Raw genomic sequence first — 27,262 nt, forward strand, 5'->3', positions numbered from 1 at the left:
TGCCCAGCACACCGACCTCCTCTGACCTGCTGGCTTTCTCCAGGAGAGCTGTGCAGGGTTGGCAGTGTGTCAGCAGCATCCCTGAACTGAAAACCACTTGCAAGACGGGTCAGGTTTGGACATGAGAGAGTTTAAAACCAAAATATCTGCTGGCCAAGCTCTGCCCCAGCTCCTCCTCTGGCTGTCGGGGCAAGCAACCTCTCAAAGGGCAGGAAATCCTCACACAGCCAAGCACCTCCCAAGCAGGGATGTGGACACCATCATGTTTCAGGTGCTCATGTGCCCAAAACTCACAAGAGCCAGAGTCATCTTTACCCTAAATCCATAAGCCTGAGAATTCTGAGCTGCCTTCCCTGTAAAATATCCTGCTGAATGGATACTGAAGCAATGGTACATGAGGGCCCACTCTGAGATTCCAACATATGAGAAATACATTTCACAAACAGACTTCATTTTTTTCCCCCCAGAGCTGCTAGAAATAGCCTTGACACACCTGGAGAGGAACTGGCCAGGCGCTGAGGCATTCCAGAGGAGCGTGCTGGCCGCTCCGTGTGGCTTTGTGTCATGGCCAGTGGAGCCAGCCCTGCGGCCATGCCACAGCCACAGCTGCAAGGAACCCGGGCATTACCTCCTCCCCAAAACACTCCTCAACCCAGCCCTTCCCTCACCGCTCAACACCTCAAAAATCTATGGAAACCAAATGTCCTGCCTCTCTCTGTCTCAAGCCTAAATATTTTTTTGCCAGGGTTGTATTATTTTTTATTTTTCCTTTCTGGAAGTCACACTGTAACAGAGAGAAATTGACTTCCAGGGATATGGCTTACATTTTCACTTCAGAAAAGAAGTAGCAGGCCACGAGGAATTTTAATCATGCACACAAAGAAATCTGAGTGCAACATTCAAACACAAAAGATGCATGTCCCTTCGTGTCCTTCATACACAGGGCCAAATCAGCCAGTTCCTGCTTCACCTTCCTTTTATGTAAGCGGATTAAAAGTAAGATTAACAAACTGTCAAAAAGTGTGTTAAATGATAGCTTCTGCTCATTAAAAATTCTGATGGTTCTAAAAGCTCTGTTGGTGGCCATCTTGCTCTGGGAGATTTCACACAGACGAGGCTGGTGAAGGCAGGGCACAGGGGATGGAGTCAGCGTGGCTGGCTGCAGCGGCACCAGGGCAGGAAGGGGTTACTAGGAATGAGACATCCCTGCAGAAAGAAAACCCTCCGTCCCAGTGAGATTTATGTTTTAACACACACATCAACCGCAAGAAACACCTCAGGAAAATAAAAAACTTGCTCTGCCCATTCTAGGGACAGATTTCTTTACCTAGTTGTTATTTACTGGAGAAGATTCTAACACTTGCACAGTTCATTCCTGTTTGACTGTGGTGTCTTTGTCCCTTCCTGCATGGCACAAGCCAGTCTGACAATAAGATGTGGTGAGGTTTGCATCTGACACCGAAACACGCCGAGCACCGTGCAGCGGCTGCCTGCCCTACCAGCACTGCCATCCACACGCTGGGGCCTCACGCCACAAGTGCAACCTCACACCCAGAGCAAAACACGCTCTCTGGGCACTGAAGAGAAACAAATTTCCTTTTTCTCCAGCGATGTCATCTGCTGAGTGGACACTACCACTAGCAGCAGCTTCAGCAGGCCGCTCAGGCCACAAAGGCCCCACAGCCCGCGGGATGGGGCTGAGGCCGCAGCCGCTGGTCAGCGCGGGCAGCCCGGCCCATGGCGCTGGTCAGCGCAGGCCGCAGCCGCTGGGCAGTGCAGGCCGAAGCCGCTGGTCAGCACAGGCAGCCCGGCCCATGGCGCTGGTCAGCGCAGGCTGCAGCCGCTGGTCAGCGCGGGCAGCCCAGCCCACGGCGCTGGCCAGCCCAGCCCATGGCACTGGTCAGCACAGGCAGCCCGGCCCACGGCGCTGGCGAGGAATTTTAATCATGCACACAAAGAAATCTGAGTGCAACATTCAAACACAAAAGATGCATGTCCCTTCGTGTCCTTCATACACAGGGCCAAATCAGCCAGTTCCTGCTTCACCTTCCTTTTATGTAAGCGGATTAAAAGTAAGATTAACAAACTGTCAAAAAGTGTGTTAAATGATAGCTTCTGCTCATTAAAAATTCTGATGGTTCTAAAAGCTCTGTTGGTGGCCATCTTGCTCTGGGAGATTTCACACAGACGAGGCTGGTGAAGGCAGGGCACAGGGGATGGAGTCAGCGTGGCTGGCTGCAGCGGCACCAGGGCAGGAAGGGGTTACTAGGAATGAGACATCCCTGCAGAAAGAAAACCCTCCGTCCCAGTGAGATTTATGTTTTAACACACACATCAACCGCAAGAAACACCTCAGGAAAATAAAAAACTTGCTCTGCCCATTCTAGGGACAGATTTCTTTACCTAGTTGTTATTTACTGGAGAAGATTCTAACACTTGCACAGTTCATTCCTGTTTGACTGTGGTGTCTTTGTCCCTTCCTGCATGGCACAAGCCAGTCTGACAATAAGATGTGGTGAGGTTTGCATCTGACACCGAAACACGCCGAGCACCGTGCAGCGGCTGCCTGCCCTACCAGCACTGCCATCCACACGCTGGGGCCTCACGCCACAAGTGCAACCTCACACCCAGAGCAAAACACGCTCTCTGGGCACTGAAGAGAAACAAATTTCCTTTTTCTCCAGCGATGTCATCTGCTGAGTGGACACTACCACTAGCAGCAGCTTCAGCAGGCCGCTCAGGCCACAAAGGCCCCACAGCCCGCGGGATGGGGCTGAGGCCGCAGCCGCTGGTCAGCGCGGGCAGCCCGGCCCATGGCGCTGGTCAGCGCAGGCCGCAGCCGCTGGGCAGTGCAGGCCGAAGCCGCTGGTCAGCACAGGCAGCCCGGCCCATGGCGCTGGTCAGCGCAGGCTGCAGCCGCTGGTCAGCGCGGGCAGCCCAGCCCACGGCGCTGGCCAGCCCAGCCCATGGCACTGGTCAGCACAGGCAGCCCGGCCCACGGCGCTGGTCAGCGCAGGCCGCAGCTGCTGGTCAGCCCAGGCCGAAGCCACTGGGCAGCACGGGCAGCCCGGCCCATGGCACTGGTCAGCACGGGCAGCCTGGCCCACGGCGCTGGTCAGCGCAGGCCGCAGCTGCTGGTCAGTGCAGGCCGCAGCTTCTGGTCAGCCCAGGCCGAAGCCACTGGTCAGCACGGGCAGCCTGGCCCACGGCGCTGGTCAGCGCAGGCCACAGCCGCTGGTCAGTGCAGGCCGCAGCCGCTGGGCAGCCAGGCCCGCCCGGCCCATGGCACTGGTCAGCACGGGCAGCATGGCCCATGGCGCTGGCCAGCCCAGCCCATGGCACTGGTCAGCACGGGCAGCGCGGCCCACGGCGCTCCCCGGACGGCCACCACAGAGCCCCGGGCTGCCCACGGCAGCAGCAGAGGGGACACGGGCTGTCCATGCGGAATGTGACCCCCGGCGCTGCCCCTCGGCAGCCCGGGCCCGCTGAGGACAGCAGCTGCACAGGCTAGGTGCACGGGCAGCAGGTCAAACTTGAAGGGAAATGTTGTGTTTTTTAAAGGATAAACTGCAAAACTGAAACAAACAAAAGAAAATCATTGGGTGCCTTCTCACAAGTTTTTTCACCGATTTTTTTAGCGTTATTAAGGGTTTATCTTTTTGGTTTGTTAGAGGACTATAACCTGACCTCCACTTAAAATGCATAATAAATATCACTACATTTATAGCTGAAATCTGAAGTGACAGGAGAAAGGGAATGCGACAGTGCTCCGAGGGTGAAAAAACACTGCAGTGTGCACCCCTGTACCCTTAGGGTGCAGAGGGGATGGGACGGCACGTCTTGTGGAACACGGGCGTGTTTCTCTGGGTTTGTGGCATTTAGGGAGTCACAGTTGTAAGCAAAGCTTCCTCATAACCCAGAACAAAGAGCTCAACAAGGCCTCCAAATGCCTTGTGCCCAAAACCAAAATCACATGTATTATCACTGACACTCCAGCAAGCTATGATCAAAACTGCTTATCCTGACTCTGTCAAAGAAGTCTTTGTCCTGTTATTTGATTGACAATAACCCCTTTGATAAACCTTAGTGGGTATGAACCAATTCACAAAATACACGAATAAAACTTGAAATATATTTTGACAAATATAATTGCTTTTCTCTGATACAGGAGAAATACGGAGTGTAGTTGTGATAAAAATGATCTGTAAAAGTTTTAAATCACTGTCTTAAAGAGGTTATTAAATACTATTTTAAACCACAGTGGGAGTTGGATTTTTCTGCTGACTTTGATTGGCTTTTTTTTCAGAATAATTTCAGTTAAAAGAGTTGAAAGAATAAGTTCAAAGAAAGTACTTTCAGCCACTTATAAAGCTTTGATTATCACACAGCCCTTAGATTTAAGCTTCACTGCATGCCTTATGATAATCTTTTTTTCCATCAAAAGGCAAATTAAAATATTCCACTTGCAATCCTTTTTGCCATTTCTTCACAAGATTCCTTGCGCTGGCAGTCTGTTTTGGCTGGAATAAGATGTTTCTGCCCATACAACAAATTATTTGCAACGCGCTGAAATTCGTCACCGTGGCCAACGTCAACAACGGCCAGCAGCATGCACCCCAAGAGCAGGAAGGGTTTGTTATTGAGCCATTGTTCGAGCGCCCGCACGCCGTGCAGGGGCTCCGAGGAGTCAATAGATGGCAGTCCATCTCCTAGGAAAGTGACCCAAAATGAGTGAAATAACCAGCAGCCTCACCAGGAGAGAGGGGCGAGGAAGGCCGTGCGACCCCCCCCCCAGCACTGACAGAAATTAACCAGGAATGCTTTACACAAGGCGAAACACCGGGACAAACTCCGTGAGAGCCCTCTGCCCACGGCGCCACAATCCGGTGTATGACCACAACAGTGAGCTCTGCACGCAGGGCGGCCTGCCGGCGGGGTGCTCGCCGCCAAGTCCCCAAAACCTGCCCAGCTCCAGGCACTCTGTCCCGGCTGCAGTGCAGGAAAGGCTGGGCAGCCTCCGTGGGCAGCCACAACAACACTCTGGCTCTGAACGTGTGGCATTTCTCTTAATGCTGCTCTCCTATTTGCGCCAAAATATTTCGTTTTCCTACCACACGAAAATTGTACCAAAATTTTTATGGTGAAATACTGGTGTGCTGATATGAGAGAAAAAACCCTTGGCTTTTTGTTACAATCCAACAGCTCTATCTATCTATCTATCTATCTATCCATCTATCTATAAAAATATACATAAAAATATAATATATTTAAACATTATATACAATTCCAATTCTAGTCCAGAAGTTTTGTTTCTTGCCAGAACATTATTTACTTCTGCTCTGCTTCGGGTGCCAAAGAGAATATTTAAAGGGAATAATAAAAGATAAATTGTAAACAATTCAGATAATGCAGTTTATTTTCATTTACTTATTGCAAATATCAACCAATGTCTTTTACCATACAAATTTTTAAATTCCAGGCTTATCCAACTGCTAATGTAACTTTGAGCCAAAGGTACTCTTCCTATGCAAGAAAAGAAGGCGTGTAAAACATTTCCCACATGCCAGAAATGTGTCTTATTTGCAATAAACTGCAATTCACTGCAGAGCAGAAATCTATTTATCAGAAGGTAGGGCCTGATGCAATACCAATTAATCTGTGAGTGTGTCTATTTGACCACCTTTCAAAATGTCCCTAAAATGCACCATAAATTTCCAAAGGGGTACTTTTAATAATATGCCCATATTTGTAACCACTACATTTTCTAACAAGAACTTGTTCTGACACCTTTTCTTAGCTTTACTTTACATCAAGTGTAAACCCTGAATGCTTTCTAAAAAATCCACAGAAATAATTTCCTACCTCAAGATACCTCAAATTTTGCCCTGGTACAGCACTTGGTCAAGTTTCAGCAACCCCCTGCTTTTTTTCTTTTTTTACAGACATCAGTATTTTATAAGTGTTGATGGCAACTCACTTTTTGAGGAATTTTCAATTCAGGTAGGCAGGACTAAAATTAAATTACATCTTTTATCTCAGTGAAAAACAGAACCCAGGATGTTACTGCACCAAATATTTCTGATCATTAAGTTCCAAATGTTATAAACATTTCAGAAATTGTTTTCACATGCAGCCTTAGGGATTACAATGAAAGACAGCATTTACCTTTTTCCTTTATCCAATGTAAAAACAATCCAAACCAAACCAAACAAAAATACTCAGTGAATGCAGTGAATGTTTTTGCTCATAATGCTTAAAAAAAAAAAAAAAAAAAAAAAAACCAAAAAACAAAACCAACCAAACCAACAAAAAATCTTCACCAAATCTGTTTAAAAGTAAATTCTCAGGAAGGGTGGAGGATTTCCAGGGCAGATCTTTGTGTTAGAATCATTATGCACAAAACACAAATGAGAGGTTTTAAGTGCAGATTTCTTCTATTCATTGAATTTTGAAGAAAAAAGCAGAAAAAAGAGCATTCCACCGCCATGAAGAGGTGGAGGCACAAATTATAAAGCACATTCCATCTACTGCTTCAGAGAAAAAACCCAAAGATTCAAAAAGAAAAGTAGTGGAGAAACTTTTCTACTTTGCTGAGAGCAGAGAACAGGGCTTAATTATCTGTAACAGCGAAATTCGTGTGAGGCCGATCTGGGGAGCACTGAAAAGTTCAGAGGAACAACAAACCCCTGATTTTTTAAAGGTGTTTTTAGGTTAGACAATGTTAGAAATTAATATATTTAAGAACTGTGACACCAATGCAAAAATTTGTTTTTAATGGTTAAATACTGAACGAGATTTCAATATGAAGCAGATTTGCATGAATTTTGTTGTATTTTTATATCTATTTCACATATGAGGAAAACTCTTAAGTAATAAACTGGTAGAGTTTCACAAAGTTTTATTTTCCTGTTTCAGGGATTAACGACCAACTAAGGCAGGCCAAACAAGGAGTCACAGCTATATCCTGACTAATTATAAATTATCAGCAAAAGTTTATGAGGTATTTTTCCTCAAATTCATGTCTCCACTCTAACTGAGATTTATTTCACTCATCTAAGAAGAAAGCTCTGTCACACAGAGTGACTAATTACCAGCATCTGGGATATCTGAGATGGGATTGCTGCTTCTGCTGTGCATCCCAACTTAAAATTTAACACTCTTTCTGTGTGTAAATGTGGTCACTGAGAGAAGAGAGGCAAAGCACTAATTCAATTATTACAGTATTAAAATGAACACAGAAGTTTTAAAGATGCTTAAAAAATAGTGACAGTGTTTCATCACCCTCTTCAGTTCAAAAACTCTTGAGATGTTTATTATCTTCTCAGAGAAGATGCTTATCTATATTTTATGGTCAGCAGTTCACAGAGGAGTAAATAGGTTGGGTGTAGAAGAAAATAAAAAAGGTGTTTCTACTTACTGTTAGGTGATACTGCCTCCATATTTCTGGGCAAGCCTGGAAAATAAAAATATTGATCAGCTAGGAGCATGAAACAAGGTGCTTTACAGCCTGTTGGTTTTGGCATAACACAGTATCCACTGGTGTCGGTCACAGGAAAATAAGAAGCTTAACTGAAAGGGTCTGCATTTCAGCTTCAAAAACCCGGCTAGACAGTTTAATTGAATTTTACACTGGTTTAACACACTCCCTGCCATTGTCAGAAAGCCAGTAACAGTTTTCTCTCTGCCCTTTTTCTCCGAGGGGCAGAAGTTTGGGAGAGCAGTGTGTTCGTGACTGTAGGAAACATTAATGCTGCAAAACAAACAGGGGCGGATTTAAATTCTACATTTTCTGACCTTTTAAATTTACATAACGCTCCAGAAATTAAATCACAAGGTGCCTTCCTTTCATGTACAAACTGAAATATTTTATCTTTTTTGTACGTATTTCTTTCCTAATCAAAATATAATTGTTACATGTAATAATCCTCAGCAGCCTCATGTCAGATGAGTTGTAAACAAGAACCATAACAGATTGCTTTAATGTTGCTATTTTTACAATGACTTGCTTGCTTTTTTTTTTTTAATTTTAATTTTTTTTTAATTGCCAGACTTTTATACCAAGTCCTAAGTGCAGCCCTTGGAAAAAAAGAAAATTCAGAGCAGGTTTTTGAGTCACAGAAGTGACACAATTGACCTGAGGGACACACGAGAGATGGTGAAGAGGAAAATGTGGATCTTTAAAAGAAAATCAGAACATGTCGGTGGTCACTAAAGCTCAGATCACTCTTTCAGGGGTTCTTAATGCCTTTACAAAATGTGCAATATTTCTGACGGCCCCTGAGCCACAGACAGACACGGAAATTGTGGCGCTTTTTGTCATTTTAGTACACAGCTACTGCAGCGGAGGGCTTTCACTTCTCTTTAGAAATTTACCTTCTTATAAGAACAGCACTGCACTCATTTGAACAATTAGCAACTCGGTTTGCCAACCCTCATTTTAAGAAAAGAAAAAGAAATGTAGTATTCCACGGCTTCTCCAAAATATGCTGCAGCTGCAATTTCCAACATTGAAGCCACACGACTTCTTGCAAATGAGTACTATTAACACTTCTTCAGATTTTGAATAAATTTTTCACTCATGCCCAAATTCTTGCCTTCTTTTATTTTGATGGAGCATATTAATTAAAAAAAAAACCACACCACAACCAGTATCTCTCAAAATAAAATCCAAGTTTTTGCCAGTCACCCTGTGGCATATACGGTGTGTTTTTCCCAGATGTGATGGAAATGATATTATTTATTATTCATTCCACCAGTAACATAATTGTCTGCAGAAAAATCTACAATCTGTTCTGTGTAATGGTTCAACATTTCCCCTCTTACTCAAATGCTGTGTGTAAATATTTGCGTTTTATATTAATATTTCTATAAAGGAAACGTGTGGGGGACATCGCATTCCTCACCGAGGATCTGACAGTTTGAACACACTCAGGCTGTCTTTGAGCACAAACAAAAGGATTTTCCTCCTTCCCTAACTTAGCCAGGGTTCAGAGAGCAACACATAAACACTCTGTAGCCTGTAAAAATATCGTACCAGAGCTCCTAGCATCTCCCTCAGAGCTGGGGAGGTTTCAGCTGTGCAGGACAGCTGTGCTGGTCCAGCTCAGGGGTAGCAGGCAGTTATTTATACATTAGTTCTGGATACTTTTCGATTACCACAGTGTGCCCGGGCTAATATGGTTGAACAATTGCAATCAGCGAGTTGTCCTATCCTGGCAAAATGCCACTCTGTGCTATGACCTTTACTCACACGACTGCTATTTAATCATCATCATCATCATCAAAATTACTGCATTTTTGAATAATTGTTTGCTTAGGTGTTTTTTCTGCTCTGGACACAAAGACATCACTTTGAGCAAAAATCTGTAGCTCTGAGTGGGAACCACAGCTGGCAGAGCTCTTGTCAAAACGCTGGGAGAGGCACAGCCCCAGCCTTCGTGGTGCTGTCCAGAGTGGGTTTTGTCCTCAGGGACGTTTGAAGGCTGAGGGAACACCAGAAGAAGGAAAGGATGAAGGTGGTGAGGGAAGGCTAAGCATAACTGCTCAGGTGGGGTACAACAGCTGAGGAGGGGTCACTGTTAAACAACAGCTCTTCAGAGATGATGCTTTTAACCAGGAACCTCTGCATCAACGCAGGGCTGTTGTCTGCATCTCATATTGGGGAATGACAAATAATATGATTAACAATTACTACCAAATACTGTCTCCTCAAATGAGGCAAAGAGGTGTGCCATGGACGACAGCATAGCCAGGCACAACTGCTGCCAAACCCATGATTTTCCTTATTTATATTTAAAAGAACTTAACCATGAATGGCCCTCCTTTAGAGAAAAGCCCCCGTGGTACCCAGCTACTATGGCAGCGTGATGAACTACATTAAAATAAAATTGCATTTATTTCCTGCCCCAGTGGTCTGACCGTACTCACATTTAAATGTACCAGCACAAAAGGTGCCTACTCCAGAGGGCAGTGCCACTGCCACGGCGTGCGGCGAGGACAGCGGGCCTGCACTCTGTGACACCCTGGGCCACTGTCCCTGGAGCCACTGCTGTCCCCAGAGCCACCACTGTCCCCAGAGCCACTGCTGTCCCCAGAGCCATCGCTGTCCCCAGAGCCACCGCTGTCCCCAGAGTTGTGCCATCGCTGTCCCCAGAGCTGAGCCACTGCTGTCCCCAGAGCTGAGTCATCGCTGTCCCCAGAGTTGTGCCATTGCTGTCCCCAGAGCCACCTCTGTCACCGGAGCCATTGCTGTCCCCAGAGTTGTGCCATCGCTGTCCCCAGAGCCACCACTGTCCCCAGAGCTGAGCCACTGCTGTCCCCAGAGCCACCTCTGTCACCGGAGTCATCGCTGTCCCCAGAGCCGTGCCACCGCTGTCCCCAGAGCCGTGCCACCGCTGTCCCCAGAGCCGTGCCACCGTTGCCACGGCCCCGTGCAAGGGCGGCCACTCTTGCCTGAGGCTGACCCACTGCACGGCGCCATAATGGGAGAATCGAGACTGGGTGCTGCACATTTTGACCCATATTGAATTTTATCAGGTGCTAATTATTGTTTTACCAGAACAACGGCTTAATGCATCTGTTGTTTAATTCCCACTTCCCTATTCTCCGATGTGAACATCAAAGAAAATAAAACACTCAATCTCAAACAGCCCCTGACAGCAGACCGGGACTCGAGAGCTCAATAGACGAGGCCCTTGCCACCAGTTCTCATATTTCCACAACAATGAGCAAACACAAAACCGGCACTAAGCGGCCTTTTCTCCTTTCCGCTCCCCTCGGCCGGTCGTCTGCCTCGCGCCGAGCCCTCGACGTCGGCGCGGCGGGGCGCGGGCGCGGGCGGCGGATTAGCCCCGCTAACATGCGAGCGCCGGCCAAAGGCGAGCAAAAACCCGCTACTGTATTTGGCGTATGAATAACCAAAATGCACGCGCTGACAGGAGACCAGGACGGGCCCGCGGCTCCCCGGGAGAAAATGTAGCTGTGATGAGTGACAGGGCTTTCAGGAAATATGTTCACAATCACAGACAGTGAAGGCCATGACCTAGATCGTTTAAGAGCTTGTCTTGTCAAATTATCAAAAGCTTCTTCGTCTCTGAATAAAGAGTGACATAAGTGAGTGTCAGAAAGCTGCAGGCTGACAAGCCAAGCATACAATAACAGCATGCACGTCACATACTTGCCGAACACCGCCACGGCTAGCGGCAAATCTTAATGAGAGCGCGGCTGGCCCAGGAGACTTGGGTCCCTGCTGGCATAGCTACTCATCTCGCAAAAATCCTTCAGCTCCGAGTCAGTTATGGTCTGACACGACGACTACAATTACTAAACACAACTTTTTAACAGAATCCTCTGGTGCTTTGTCAAAGAGGCAGCGGCTGCTTGGAGCTGCCCCGCTGCAAGCCACCACAATAAAACAAAAGATTTGCCAAAACACACACTTTTCATCACCTCCGCATGGGAACTGCCGCGGAAAACACACAATGCTTCCCTTCAAAGCCACTCCTGCACAAGCAGATGTCGAGACCTCTCCCCACGCTGCCAGTGCAGACAGCCGCCGGTGCCGGGCGGGCAGAGCTGGGCGACTGCTGGTGTCACCCCGGCGTTGGTGGCACGGCCGTATGCTCACCCTCGGGTGCACGTGGACAGCCAGAGGCCGGAAGGGTGGGAAGGACACTGGGGAGCTCAGGAGACAGAGCAAACACCGTGCTCTCAGCCCAGGGAAAACGGCCACACGGATGCCAGCTGCCCCCGTGGAATGATCCCAGCCCGGCGCAGAGTGCCAGAAACAACAAAGGCTGAAGGAACCTTCCTGGAGAGAAGAGGCCAGCGGCGGTTGGCACGCCCAGAAAGTTCTCAGAATATGCAGAGAAGATGGCAGTCGAAGCACCCGGCTGGCTCATGGGAAGGAGTGCTGACGATGCAGTATTTGGGCATTCGGCTGGGGCCATCAGACACAGCGTGGCTATAGGGCACCAAGCAGCTGGGCACTGCTGTCTGCCAGCTCCTGGAGAGCCCACCCAGCTCGCCGAGCACCCGCACGCTGGTTCCCCAGGTGCACATGGAGACATTGCCCCCTCTGCCTGCTTCCTGCAGATTCACAGAGCCCTTCTCCCAGCCCTGCTGCTGGCAGGTGAGGCTGCACACCAACCACGAGGCTCATGACACCCACCGACCTGCCACTGAGTCAGACAAAAGCCGCTCCTCGGATGACCCTCCCCAGGAAACCATGCGAGGCCAGGCTGCTCCCAGAACACCTCCAGCTAAGAGGGCTCTGTATGTTCTCAGCGCTGTCTCAGGAGAAGACACTGATCTACCAGACCATAAATGTATGACCTTAAAATGGTTTAAGTAACAGGGCATGTTTCCTAAGCAAACTAGGTGAGGCACCTTGAACTGCCTCACACTCACTTTTGGACCAAAGTGGAAAGTCAGCCTGACAGACTGTGCACAAGAGCCTGTTCTGCACCCTCTGATTTACAGTAAAAGGGAGTAAACTTGCTGAGAAGGACAAATTACAACTTCCTTTGAGCATCCAAAGCATTTCACAACATATGTTTGATAACAAGAAGATGGGGATTTTCCTTTTTCACAAGGAGTCACATGGGAAAGACAAGGGGTGATAGCTCCAAGTTACTCCTGGGGAGATCTCAGGTGGACACAGGAGAAAACCCTTCATGATGAGAACAATCATCTCTTGAGGGAAGTGGTGGACTCCCCAGAACTGGACACAGGATTTGGCTGGGCTGTCTTGTGTAGACCACGCTTTTGCCAAGAAACACTGGCCATGATGATCAGATGATCCATGAAGTCCCTTCTAACCGGGTGTAGAGTCTGTGATTTCTCTCCCATGAACTGCTCCCATTTCCTCTGGAAGCAGGGCAGACCTGCATCCCTCAGAAAGGAGCCTCCAGAACTGCTGCTGACCACACAGAGTCACCTTGGACTGTCTCTTCCCGACCTGGCTTCTACTGCCTCCGTCAGGAGTACTGGAAGGAATGATGATCCCTGACCACTGTCTCCTGTGACAGATGATTCCGAAGCTCTGCACAGACCCTTCCCTCTGCCACCTCCATTGCAGGCTGAGGAGCTGTGGCTGTGCTAAGGGATACAGAAGACAGGGTCCAAAGCTTTGCCCAGGTGCTCCTGCTTTCCTGATGATTCCTAATGTTTCACCAGTTTGGGGCTCTTTTTTACAGCTTGTGAAGACTGAACTGATTTTTTGTGGAATCAACAGCAATATGCAGAACCTGTTATTCCAATATGCCAAGATGGGATTGTTTTACTTTACATTTATTGCCACTCAATGTCAATGGCCATTTTATTGTGTTCTCCCTCTGATTCTTACAGTTCTTGGGCAGGTCTGCACAGCTGGCTCACAGCACTGACTCTGTAAGTAATGCAGTCTTCTCAGCCACTCTTGTTGCCCCATTGTTGACCCTTTTCCATGTCACACTAGCATATCCCACCTTTATCCTCTTACTCCATGCCTGTTTAGTTTGCTTGAAAGCTTTTGGTCAGGAACTTTGTAAAATGCCTTTTGGAATTTGTAGACAATGTCAACTGGATCATGTTTACACACATGCTTGTCAACCTGCTCCTTTGAAGAACTCCAGAGATCCCTGAGAAGTGGGATTTCCTTTACAAAAGCAGCCTTGAATCACCCCATTTATGTTATGTTTATACACCCATCCCAACATGCCACCACCATGGCTCCTGCCCCCTGGCTTGGTGCACATGTGCAGCTGGCAGTCTGGGACCCCCAGCTCTCCCTGGGACATCCCCTACACGCTGTCCTTGCACTAAAAACTCAGTTACACTCATGCACCAAGCACGAGGTGTCTGCTGCCATGGCTGGCTGGGCTGTTTCACTCTCATGCTCCTCTGCAGCTTTTGGGCAGTCGTTACCCAGTTTTGGTAATGGGCTAGCGCTCACAGATTTGTAGGAACACCCATATTCCCTTCCATTTGACAACTTCTCTGGTGCTCCCCTCCACAAAGCAAGGTTTCAGCATGGGAACATTCCTGGATTCTTCCACTATGAACATCCCAGATGCAAAAAACACCTTGAGGCCATGAGCAGCAGCCTCGTCCTGTCCAAGTGCTCCTTTCGTGTCCTGACCACCTGTTGGCTTCACAGGCTTTCTGCTCTGATCTCAGGAGAGATTCACTGTTGGCTGTGATTCCTCTGCCTCTGCTCTGCCGTGCCATCTCTCTCTCTGAGGACTGGGCAGGTGAGCTCCTGCTCTGATGCCTCAATATTCACCCAGGTGAATGACACAGGCAGCTTCAACCTCCCATGCAGGAGCGCACAAGAACTGCCCAAAGTTTCAAAGAAAAACCTTTCTGAGTAAAGGTGGACCCAAATGAGCAGAAAAAATACATGCTGTGCTGCTCCTGATAACCTGCACGGCTCAGGGAGGATTTCAATGCTGGTGTGATAGGGCACTCATGATTCTTTAGAGAAAAAATCAGTTTATGAAACTGGTGTCATAAAATGTGGAAAAGAGAAGAGATGGCAAAGAAAAGATGCTTCATTACAGATTGCAAGTCTGTCTCACTGCCTACCACAATGAGGGTGCAGAAAAGTACAATTCACATTCTTTAAAGGTATTGTGGGCACATTAGCTGCAAGCAAAGTACATCTGGAACACATTCTAATATCATAAGAAATAGCAACTCCCAAATATGCCGGCTGACCTTTGCACATCTCATGTACCACCGTGACATGGTCTTTTACCAAACAGAAAAAATAAAGGCAGGAAGGAGACATTTAGAAAGAGATTCAAATATTTCTGAGTTTCAAAAAAATCCAGTGCTTACAGAATCCCACAGGTGTATTTGAAAACCAAACATATAGGCCATATCTACAGTTAGAAACTGAAGTGTGTATATATGCCAAAATTATCACGATTTGCCTTTTATCCTTATGTGTGTTTAATTCAAGAGAAAAAAATATCATAAAAGCTTGACTGCTACATATAGGACTGAATTTTGGGGTCATATAAGACCGTAATAATGTAATACAAGATGAGAGAAAGAGACAACTACGTTTGTTCTCCCTTTAATTTTCTTCTATGTCTTACTTTAGTAGATCTTGTCAAAGCCAAGGCCTTCAAACTACTTCACTCTAATAGTATTTTCACTGATCAATATCTGATCATAGTGAAACAACCAGAGATCTGGAAGTCCTGAAGCACCAGAGCTGCTCTTCCTTCTGGTACACTCGCAGCACTGCATCTCCTGATTTCCACCTCCCTACCCCTTTCATTCCCCAGGAAAAAGGACGTTTGTGTCCACCACTGCCAAACTGAACCAAACTAAAGACCAGGTGTTGACAATGCTTTGGTTTGTTTTCTTTGAACCAAAAGCTCTCCAGGAAAATTCTGACAGTGTAAAGCACTGACTAAACACAACATTTTCAAGTGCTTATCTAAATAGGCGCTACGTCAAATCAAAGTAACACGAAGAGATTGTAGCCACTGTAAATTCAGTTTTTGACAGACACAAACCAAAGCAGGCGGTGCCAAGGGCCATACTCACATCAGCATAGTGGCCCTTCATGTCGCAGCGGTTGCAGTGCTTGTTCCAATAGGCTCTCTCCAGGCATTCCCTGAAATAGTGCCCGGGCAGGCAGCAGTTCAGGCAGAAACGTGCTGGGCAGCTGTGCTGCAGGTGGTCTCTTCCTGCACACAGACAGCACGGGGGAGCTTTCTGTGGAGAAGCACAAACAGAATCACGTTAGGTGAGGGTGTTCCAAGAGCTCCTTCCGGCCCTGCAGCCCCCAGAGGGGCTGTGCTGGGGGAGCAGGGTGGGCACTTGCTCCATCTGGCTCTGCGGCACAGCCTCACACGGTTCAGCACGTGGGCTGGCCATGGAACACGCAGCCAGCTGCTCTGAGCACAAACCTGTGTCTCTGTCCAGCCAGTGTTCCCACCGAGTGAGAGCGCTTCCCCGAGGGACGTGGTCATTCTGAGTGTCCTCGTGGGTAACAGCCCCAGGGTCTGAGGGTTTCACAGACTCTGTTGTGGGGGTTGCTAAATCCAGGCTGCCACGCAATGGCTCCCAGCTGTCAACAGTGTACTGACTGACTTTCAAACCTCTAACCACAGGACAAACTTTTGGAATATGTGGCATCTATCTGAGCTTCTTACAGTTAGCTCCAGTTTTGTCCATGGTTTTTAACACTGTTCATATCATGGCTCATTATACTTTCTGCTTTCACTTATTTACTAAGGCTGTATTTCTGATTCAATAGATTGTCCTTGTTGAAAGTGCAATTGAAAAATATTTTACACTTGCCAACTGTTTTACCATATAAAAAAAAAAGGCGTTTCTGTATGGCACTTGAATTTTTTTTTCTCAGTTTACAACCACATGGTTTAGTGGAAGTTTTTCCTGCCCATGTCATGGGGTGGAACAAGTTCATCTTTAAGATCTCTTCCAACACAAACCATTCAATATTATTCTATATTATATAATTCTGCATATTTTTATTTTATAAAAACAATAAAAACAATGACATCACCAAACAGAGGGATACTTTCACACAGTAAACTGACTTTGTGCACGCAATCCTGTAACTCAGAACACTGCTTCAAAGAAAGGATAAACCACTGAAACAATGCTTCCAACAGCAAGCACAAAGGAATATTAAGAAAACAGCTGAAAGTTCAAGTGATTTAAGCATTGCATTTACCTTTGGAGTGGGACAGTTCTTGGACAAATGTCCCGTTCTGTGGCAGTTCCTACAAGTCACACTTTTGTCAGCTCTGTAGTACCGCATGCTGCTGTGCCTCACGCCCGCGTAGTTGGAGATCTGTGCCTGGTGAAACACAGAGAAAAATGCATTTACCACTTGAGATTCTGTGCTTTGGGAACTGGGAATTATAAAGGTCAACGCTGGCAGTGATCCAGCAGAAATCTAATGCTCCCCATGTACAATTTACACATCCAGGTTTGGAATGGGTAATTCTGTTGCAGAGAAACTTGCATTGTCTGGGAGGAAAGTTCTCATTCCAGCTTCTGCCTCAGGACATTCTTCTTTGCTATTTAAGACTGCAGTTGTGAAGCTTTTCCTCAATTAGCCAAGATTTACTGTGCTATGTCACAACAAACTGGAATTTTCTCCAGAACACAAATATAATGAATATCAATTGCAAATGCAAGTTACATATTCCTTTGTACGCATTAAGGCAAACTGCTTGGACAAAGTACAATGCTATACAAGTCTGGATGAAGTCTGCAATTTGCAATTGTAAAGAAAGACTTTAAAAGGGGAAAAAAAAAAAAAAAGAAAAAAAAAAGAGAAGCTGGAAACAACTGTCTCTCTCCCAGTGACCTCACACATACTTTCTGTGTAGACAGCCAGAATTGAAAACCCGATCTACAACTGTCAGTTCCTAGTAAACATCACAAGTTTAAAAAAAAAATACATGAAATTTTGGATGACTGAACAGGAGAGGTATAAAAATACCATTTCTCCTCAGGGAAAGAATTTGTTAATGTCACTCGATTGTATCGGCTGCACTGGGCACTGGAAAGGAAAAGGGAAGGAACTGGACAGAGCAGCTGAAGCTCACTCCTCCTGGATGCTGCAGCAGCTCGCCTGGGAGCTCTGGCTGCCCTGCCCCAGCCCAGGCAGGCTGCACACCCTGCTGGCTCCCACTGCTGCTGGGCAGGGCACCAGGCTGCCCCGAAACTGCTCCGGGGCTCCAAGGGGACCAGGCAGGGAGAGCTGATGTGCACTTGCACAGTCTGCAGAACACTCCTGACACCCCATCCCTGCCTGCCTCTATGCCAGCCCCAACTCAAGAACTCCTTCCTCCTGTGACAGAACACTGCTAATTGTCCCACAAAAACACCACAGAGGGGTTTTCAAGCCCATTTACTTTATTCTACTTGTTAATAAGCAACAAAATAAAGAATTATAGAAAAATTTGGTTGGATTTACCTCTAAGTCTTTATGAGAGATGGACCAGTTCACATCAATTTCTCCTGAAAAACAAAATTAAAATTAATTATATTTATTTTATATTAATATTTATATATAATATATTCAACATGGTTCCTGCAGTTATTGAAAATGCTAACAGGTTTTGATGTGCTAAAGCAGAGAACCTAGTTCCATCTTTGGTAAAGGAAAGCTCCTGACCCACTGGGCACCAAATCTGCCTCATCTGAGCATCAGCGCAGCTGCAACTACTGGGAGAAGTTTTTCTGACACCACGCTCTTGTCCTGACCCCTGGGGTGTAAATTCAGGTGGGCATCCAGAGGCATCCAAAGGTCCTGACTGCAGCCCTTGGAGCTGCAAGTCCTGGGGATGCCCAGCTCCAGCCCCGGATCAAGGAGCTTCTGCAGAGCATGCACTTCTCCTCTGTGCCAATTCACCAGCTCTGTGTCTGCAGCCCTGCATCCTGACTGCTGCATGCCAACCCCACTGAGCACCACCTCAGACACCCAGACTGCATCTGAGCACATCTATTTCCAAACAGCTTTGGTAATGTGCAACAAATCAGGAGGACACACTGAATTACCGACTGTCACACTGTAACCTTCTCACACGCAGCCTCTGGGCTGGCAGGAGGGAAAAGAAACAAGCCAGGAAGGAAATGGAAGGGCAGAGAGCTAAAGGAGCAGGGGGCAGCCAGGGCTGTTAAAAATCCTGCATGTGCACGTGGCTGAGCACACAGAGCTGTGCTCCCACACGGCGCAGGAGGACCCACCTCAGCAGTGCTCACCTCTCTGTGCTTCACAGCAGGCACTACAGCCTGAGTGCACACTGATCCTGCGTGTTTGCACACTTCTAAATGCACACTGTCCCATGCTGAGCCTGCATCTCAATCCGAGGCATCCATGTGACTAGCAAAAATCACAATATCATCACGATTTACAGACGGCAAGAATGTCTCCACTTTGGATGGTACTATTCATTTCCATGACTACAAATTAAAAGTGCATCATCTGTAATTTTATGTCTTCCTCTTCATTTACGGAAAAAGTCAGTAGCTTTGGCTGAGGCGTGTGCAGTAGTAATGTCCCTCAGGTGCTTTGGAGCACAGCACCCGGTTACTGCTGCTCTTCCTTCACCAGTCAGGGCTCGCAGCACAGGTTCTCACCTCAACTACACCCTCAAGTATTTTTATTTCCAACACCTGCTCGTGCCAGCGACTGTCACTGAGACACTGATAATGCTCGAAGCGGCCAGTTACAAAGTGAAGTGAGTGTGTGTGAAGCTGAGTCGTGGCACACAGAGTGGCTGCCACTGGCAGGGCTGCAGCAGGCAGCTGCACTGTCACCCAGCATGGCTGGGATCAGGGCAGCAGGCTGGCACAGAGACACGCCAGTGCCCCAGGGCAGCGGCGAGCTGCGGGTACCCTCCAGAGAAAATCCAGCCTTTTCAGGCCTGCTTGGTAAAAGTAAAGAAACGCTGTCATATTTCAGTGCATTATTTACGGCTTAAATGCCTGTTAAGGAAATTAATTCATAAAGAAAAAGGTATTTGTAATTCAAAGCTCTGCCTTGGCAGGCAGCACCGCCAGTGCCGTGTTGCACAGAAATGCACATGCAGAATGGTCACAGAGCAAAATTACCAGCGATTTAACTCCTGTTAATCACCAGGCATGTCCTTCCTGAGGGCAAACCAACCAAGTTTCTCTTCTTCACTGTCAAAATCCCCAGCCTCACAGGGGAAAACCATGACACCATGATTCAAATACTCCTAATACAAGAAGCTAAAATTGCTCCACTCAGAAAATAAATATAAGAGCTTTAAAGCTGAATGAAATATTATAAGAAAATCTCCCTTTACTAAATCTGCTTGGTGATATAAAAGTTAATTCTAATTCACAATAGATTGCATAAGGCTTTGTTTTCACACACAATAAGTTCTTCAGACTGAAACACCTAGGGAGATTTTTGCTTCTGCACCCAAGTAGAAATCCTGCTGTAGAGACACATATAAAAATCTGCAACAATATTTGTCGCTGACCACAGTGTTTTGTCTGGCTCTAGATCAGGAAATAAATCACAAAAGTCTTCTCAAATTGACAGATCCTTGGCGTTCCTTCTGATTTTTGCTCATCTGGGTGAATTAACGCGTCCCACGGGCAATCCCAGTGCCCCTGGGGGCTCCCGGCCACTCCTGCACTGTCCTGGCTGCTCCCTTGGCTCGCCCAGCAGCACCTTGGCATGCTGGGGTCCCCTGAAGCTCTCTGCAGCCTGCAGCCCGTTTTTGTCACCCCTTCTGTCCCGCAGGCAGGCGGGAGCAGCCTCCCCGGGGCAGGGGGCAGCTGGCACCCCAAATCCAGGCGGCACGGCTGGGGCAGAGCAGCTCTGGCAGGCTCCATCCCGGCTGGCAGCTCCGCTCCATCCCTGGCTCAGCAGGTGCTGGCTCCTCCAGCGCCGCAGCCGAGCACTCCTGCTTCCTGCAGCAGGGGCAGGCTCACACAAGGTGGGTTTCTGCCCCAAGCAAGCGCTGCCATTGCTTGCTTTCTGCACCTGCGTCAGTTTTATTTCTACCCTTTGGAATACAGCAGTTCACAGGCTTATTCAGACACTCTCTTTCAAGATTTCCCCCTCTTCCTGGGGAGAAGTTGCACGTATGAAACTTACTTAAAGCCTTCTGTGGGTTAAATAAAACCAAGAACATCTTTGATGTATTTGTGCTTTTAATCTTACTCATCTTAATTTGTTAAGTGCTATCTCCTTTTTAAGATTATATTAATTTCCACACTAAGTTTATTACTAAGATTAAGATGAATTCCTGTACTACGATTATATATATTTCTGTACTAAAAAAAAATACAGCAGACTTTACTGTATAAACTTCTTGTATTTATACTTTGAGAAAATGGTGTTGTCAAACTGCAGATCAGGGAAGACGAGGATGTAAAATACACACCATTTATATGAAAATGGAAGCCCTGCACAAGGTTCTCCCTTTATCGAGTACCACATTTTGGCTGTCCTCTGCCCCTGCACAATGGGATGAATGGCAAGCAACAGCTTTGCTTTTATTTAAAGAAAAATTTTGAAAGATCATTGAGATTCACATGTATCCTTCCACCAGCATGAAAATGTAAATTTCCGAGCAGCGCTCGGGGTGAAGCCAGATTTAGGACCACTGTTCAATGTGCATTCAAACCTCCCCTCTTTCATCCCAGACAGGGAGAGGAGGGGAGGAGGGAGAAGGAGGACCAGCAGTCAAAACCTGAAATTGCCCGGGGGAACAATCTGCTTCCAGGGAACAAAACACGGACTCAGAAGAAACAATAAACGGTTCACAACATTTCCTGCTCTGCCGTGCTGCTCCAGCAGGGACCCCGGCAGCTGAGCGGGGCGCTGCTGGGCACGGGCTGTGACCCACACAGTCACACTGGTTGCACTCAGCAGGGCTGGGACAAAACAGCCTCACAGGAGCCCTGCCTGCCCTGCCAGGGCTCTGCCATCTCCCTCCTCAGCAGCACAGGAGCTGCAGGGCGCGGACATCCGACCCTGGAAATAAAGACAAAGGCATTTCCCAAAAGAAGAAGGCAAGTGGTCGTGTCCCCCTTCCTTCTAATTGGAAAATGCATGACGAGATGTGTTTTGTCTATTTTATGTTATGATCAGCCCGGTAACACAGGACACTTCAAGCTATGGCACAATGATACATGGGCCTGAAGGGCAAATACATTTCAAAGCTGGGCTTTAAAAATTGGATTTTGACTGCTAATTAATGTAGCATATTACAGAATAGAGAACTCTAATTATATTCCACTGTAAGATCTTCGTGGCAAGGACTGTTTCAGAATATCTCTGAACAATATTTACCATACCAAGACACAGCTTCTGCTGCTAGCGGAAGAGCCTTTTAAAATTACAAGCCTTAAAACCCCTAAAAATCACTAGATCTGTAAGAATTTCACGATGTGACACATTGCGTGCATCTGACCATTGCTGATTACGTGTGCCCCAGAGCGACTGCGGCCCTGCAGGAACGGAGCGTGCTGCAGTGTCACAGTTGCTGTTTCACACGCTCTGGGCAGCGCTGCTCCCCGCAGCAGCAGGAGCGCAGGGTGCCGGGCAGAGCCCGGCCGTGGCCCGGGGCTCACGGCGAGGTGCCGCGGCACCGCGGGGCACGGCAGGGCACGGCAGGGATGGCATGGCAGGGATGGCATGGCAGGGATGGCATGGCAGGGCACGGCAGGGCAGGGCACCGTGGGGCTGCGGGCACGGCAGGGCACGGCAGGGCACGGCAGGGATGGCACGGCAGGGCACAGCAGGGCACAGCAGGGATGGCACGGCAGGGCACGGCAGGGCATGGCAGGGATGGCACGGCAGGGCACAGCAGGGCACGGCAGGAATGGCACAGCAGGGCACGGCAGGGCACGGCAGGGATGGCATGGCAGGGCACAGCAGGGCACCGCGGGGCTGTGGGCACAGCAGGGCATGGCAGGGCACAGCAGGGATGGCACGGCAGGGCATGGCAGGGCACGGCAGGGATGGCATGGCAGGGCACAGTAGGGATGGCACAGCAGGGCACAGCAGGGCACCGCGGGGCTGCGGGCACAGCAGGGCATAGCAGGGATGGCATGGCAGGGCACGGCAGGGCACGCAGGGCACGGCAGGGACGGGACGGCGGGCAGCACGCATGGCATGGCTGGGGGATGGCACAGTGCTCCGGGAGCGCAGGGACACGCCATGCACGGTCCTGTCCGTGGGTCAGGCAGTCTGTGTGTCTGTCCCCGCGTGCAGCCCGCCCCCAGCCCAGCTGACTGCAGAGCTGCAGAGCTGCAGAGCTGCAGCAGCCAGGCCCAGCCCGGCAGGGACCCCTCCCCAGGAGGCGCAGGGTGGGCAGGGGGCTGCAGCCCCCTCTGTCACACAGCCCCGCGTGGGGAACACTGCTGCCTTCTTAGCAGACATTTCCAGGATTTCTCAACTTCTCCTGGATAACAAAGAGACCATTTACTTAAAAACAAAGCACCTGCTGCTTAATGCAATACCTGTCAATATCTCTTTAAGACAGCATTAAAAGGGATCCCTATCTCCTGCAGGGAAATCAGTCGAGGGAATTGTTGACAGAAGTTCAATTTGAGACATCTTCTCCTGGCAAAAAAAGGCTCTCTTGCCTCTCCCCTTCACACCTAAAATTATGTATGTGCCGGTAATGCACACACCTTTTGGCAGTAGGGAAATCCCTGCCACGCTTCATTTTTAGCAACATTTGTCTGCCATTTTTGAAAAGCATCACAAAATCCAACCAACAATACTCAACCCACTTTGAAATTAATTAAAACGTAAGCAGTTGACTGAAGCAAAGGCAGAGTTAGCCAAAAGCAGACCGGAGCTCAAACAGGAAAAGCGACTCGCACACCTCTGAGCAGCCCTGCAAAAGTGGGAACCCCCCCAGGAGCTGCAGAAGTTGTGCTAAACACAGTTCAGCAGCCCGTGGGGGAAGAGCTCAGCATCCCTGGGCAGCGCTGGCGCTCCATCCCAGCAGCCAGGGCCCTGACCCCACACTGTGGCCCTGCTCCCCATTTCTGTGCCAGAAAACCTTTCCAGCCGCCCATCCTGCTGTGTCCCCGCAGCTCTGTGAGGCTCCGGCCTCACGCCCCAAGTGGGAACAAAAACGTGCGGCGCACAAAGCGCGAGACAATCCCGTAAATCATATTTTTGTGGAATATTTGTACCACCGAACGGCCGAAAGGCAGGGACACATGCCAAACATGAACGTGTAGGGTGCCCTGTCCATTATGTAAGTGTGCATAATTTCCTGTCTGTTCTCTGTCTGTGCTGTAACACTGCTGCCTTCAGCGCTGGCCACTGCTGGCCATGTTAATTCACAAAACCCAGCGGCTCATGATTTTCAAAGCTTAGCGCGACATTTGCAGAACAAAGTAGGTTTTTCTCTCTTTTTGGTGGGTACAAGTATGGGGACCACAGGAACAGTTAAATTCATGGCATGGTTGGTCTACCACACAGTCGGGGGAATTCTTTAAATAGAGCCTGTCACTCTCTTTGCCCATCAATGGGATTTCCTTCTCAAACTGCTGATTCGTTCAGGTACACAACAGAGGAAATTTCAGTTAACCTTTGTTTCACCCCGGGGAAAAATCTGTCTGAAAAGTATAAAGTGAATAGATTAAAAAAAAAAAAAAAGAAAAAAAGAAAGAAAAGCTGCAGGGTTATTCTTCCTAGTGTTCACAGCAGTCAAAGTTAAACAGAGAAAAGGAGGCAAACATGAACATTTTATTCCCACCAGAGAATAAGGTATAATATATGATTTAGAAATCCCATTGTCTATACTGTGATTTCTAATTTAGAGAAGGAAAGGCTGAACACAAATCTATTGTTCTCATTGGGTGCATCAAGATTTCACTTTTTTACTATTTTCTATATGACTGAAAAGTGAATAATACTTTACTTTGAAGAGAAACCCTTTTTAGCTATTTGATTGAGTTGTCTGAAATACCTTTTAAATTCCAGCAATCCTTGGTGAAGAGAAAAATAATAAATACTAACTCATAATTACCTGTAAGAAAACAAACAGGGATAAAACCAAAAGTACAGTAATAAAATAAAGGGAAATTTCAGAGTACGTTACTGCCGAAAAAGGTCTTAGACTAGTCTAAGTTAATCACAAAACCCCCTATTTTGAGGTGCAATTATAATTCCAAAACAGGAATAATGATTTTTGTTTTCCAGTGTCATTCATCTGACAAGGTGTCGGCAGCACTTGCCGTGGTAACAGCCTGAGTTGCTGCAGACCTGGGCAGGACAGACAGAGGGACAGCGGGGCGGGATGGGCTGCAGGGCCTGAGCTGCCGTGGCTCACGTCCCGGGTGCCCGTGGCACAGGAGGCTGCCAGCAGCCAGCCCAGCGCTGCTCCCGCTCGGGGTGACTCTGCCAGGCTGCACGGGGCCAGCTGCTGCAGCCCGCCAGCCCGCATGGCGCTGCGCCTGCTGCAGCGGCTGCAAGGCATGCAGCGCTGCCTGGGGAGCAACAGCCGGGGAACAGCACCCGGGACCTGGGGAGCAACACCCTGAGGAACACCCTGAGCCTGGGGAACAACACCCTGAGCCTGGAGAGCAACAGCCTGGGAACAGCACCTGGAACTTGGGGAACAATACCCTGAGGAACACCCTGAGCCTGGGGAACAGCACCCTGAGCCTGGAGAGAAACAGCTTGGGAACAGCACCTGGAACGTGGGGAACAATACCCTGAGGAACACCCTGAGCCTGGGGAACAGCACCCTGAGCAGGGGGAACAGCACCCGGGACTTGGGGAGCAACACCCTGAGCATGAGGAACAACACCCTGAGCAGGGGGAACAACACTCTGAGCCTGGGGAGCAACACCCTGAACTTGGGGAGCAACACCCTGAGCATGAGGAACAGCCTCGCTGCACTCCTACCACGTACAGAGGATCAACACTTGTGGCTGCTTGGCCAGTGTATTGCACCTTTCCTCACCAATACAAAATGCTTGAAATATAAACGTAAATAAAAAAGAGACAAGGACATCCACAGAAGCTTGCTCTTGTGGTGTCTGATGTGCCAAAGGCCCTGTGGCTAAAAGAAGCCGTGTAAGGTGTGTGCCAACAATGTGACGCGTCTCCCTGCAATGAAATCCAGATTTAAAGCTTCTTGGAAATTAATTGCTTCTTGGAAATTCAATGCTTCAGTTGAATCACAAACCTAAAACCATTCACCAGTAGCTGCATCCTGGAGAAACAGCACAGCTCTCCTGATGCTGCCATAAACAATAAAATAGGGAAATAATCCCTGAGTTGGAATAATATTGATGTAGATGAATATCTGAAATTTGTCAAGCTTAATTGGGGATCTTAACTTTTTCTCTGAAATTCCCAAAATCTTTAACCCAGGAAGAAATAAGTCACATTTCAATGCAGGCTGAGTGCCAGTCTTTGGGTATGGGCCAGAACTGTGGCTCAACTTTCTTTCATGCTGATAAATGGCCCACTGGGCAAAGGCAAACTAAATCATCCCAGCTCTGGTGATTCCTTCCCATCCTCAGGCTCAGACCAGGCTCCCTCAAACAGCCCTTGGAACACGAGGAGGACCACCACAGCGTGCCTGGGAGGAGACTGGCCCAAAACAGCCCTGAAGGTGGCAGGTCTCAGCACTTTCATCTTTTCCTGGGAGGACTGGAATGAGCTCCAGACAAAAGGACTCCCAAAGAGCCTGGTCAGAGTCAGGATGTGGGAAATTGCATTACTCTGAGAGCAGAACTGCAGCCTGGGGACACAGAGCGGGTGAAATTCCTGCTTTCCAGTTTGGTCCTCCTGATGATGATAGCAATAGGAATGATAAGCAGGAGGTTCCTCAGAAATATTCCTACTGAACAGAATCCTTATTCAGTTCGGGTAAAGAAATGAGCACCTCCTCACAGATTGCTGTCAATCTGTTTGAGGAAATCTCCCCATCTGCCACGCTCCCTGGGTGCCTCCACACATTAGGTCTTCTTCAAACTTGAGCTTTCCAGGAAAAGAGAGCAGTGATGCAGTGACACAGCACTCCTGACAGGGACTGGAAACAAGACCCCGGTGCATCCGAGGATGTGCAACAGCACAGATGCTCCGTGAGGAGACAGCTGCAGCGTGAGCACTCTGCTCTGCTCGTCCTTCCTGGGCTCTTCTCAGCACAGGCAGATCCTTCAGGCCACCCCTGGAACACTCCTACAGCAGGCAGAGTTTGAGAGATCCTCTCCACGCCTTGGTCATGGCTTGTAAAGCATCCCCCAAGATGCTGCAGCTGTTCTTCCAAGAGTCACTGCCATGGAAACCCGGTGGGTCCCAGCACATGGGGCTCTGCTGTCAAACTGCCACGAGGGACTGCGGACACTTGGAACACAAAAGCACCAAAAGCAGCAGCATCCCGTGCCTGAAGGTCACACGTCCTGAGACTGGTCTTACGCTGGGCTCTGTGGGGTGAGACTGTGATGCAGAGGCTGAGGAAGAGCACAAGGTCCTTTTCCAGGGCAGGGACAATGGTTTGGTGTTTCTGGGTTTCACGTGTAAAAGACATCCTTTCTTGGGAACAGAAAACAACTGGAATGGAAATCTTCCCAACACCAGCCTTCTTGCTCACAACAGAAAGCAGTTTTGCAGAAACATGTCACTCTGTACTTAGAGGCACGATGTTGAGGTGATGAGAAATGAAGTGGCCTTGACAAAGAACTGCTAAATCTCGCTGGCTGCAACAGTTCTGTCCTTGCAACAAGGGCCACAGCAGAAAAGATGTCACTCTGTTCCCTTCTTTCT

The 27,262-nt window shown here is 48.2% G+C and overlaps 1 protein-coding gene across 2 annotated transcripts in view; it reads right to left on the minus strand.

Moving 5' to 3' along the window:
- ZCCHC7 (zinc finger CCHC-type containing 7) overlaps positions 1–27,262 on the minus strand; it is an 89,011-nt gene that overhangs the window by 15,171 nt on the left and 46,578 nt on the right. For both annotated transcript variants that reach the window (XM_041463342.1, XM_041463341.1), the window contains 4 exons: positions 17,951–17,994; positions 16,697–16,822; positions 15,541–15,711; positions 7,418–7,453 (listed from right to left, as the gene is read on the minus strand). In XM_041463342.1, coding sequence (XP_041319276.1) covers positions 7,418–7,453; positions 15,541–15,711; positions 16,697–16,822; positions 17,951–17,994 — 377 coding nt within the window. The remainder of the gene's footprint in view (positions 1–7,417; positions 7,454–15,540; positions 15,712–16,696; positions 16,823–17,950; positions 17,995–27,262) is intronic.

Source organism: Pyrgilauda ruficollis, unplaced genomic scaffold (genome assembly GCF_017590135.1).
Source record: "Pyrgilauda ruficollis isolate IOZ18807 unplaced genomic scaffold, ASM1759013v1 scaffold164, whole genome shotgun sequence".
NCBI classification, from domain to species: Eukaryota; Metazoa; Chordata; class Aves; order Passeriformes; family Passeridae; genus Pyrgilauda; species Pyrgilauda ruficollis.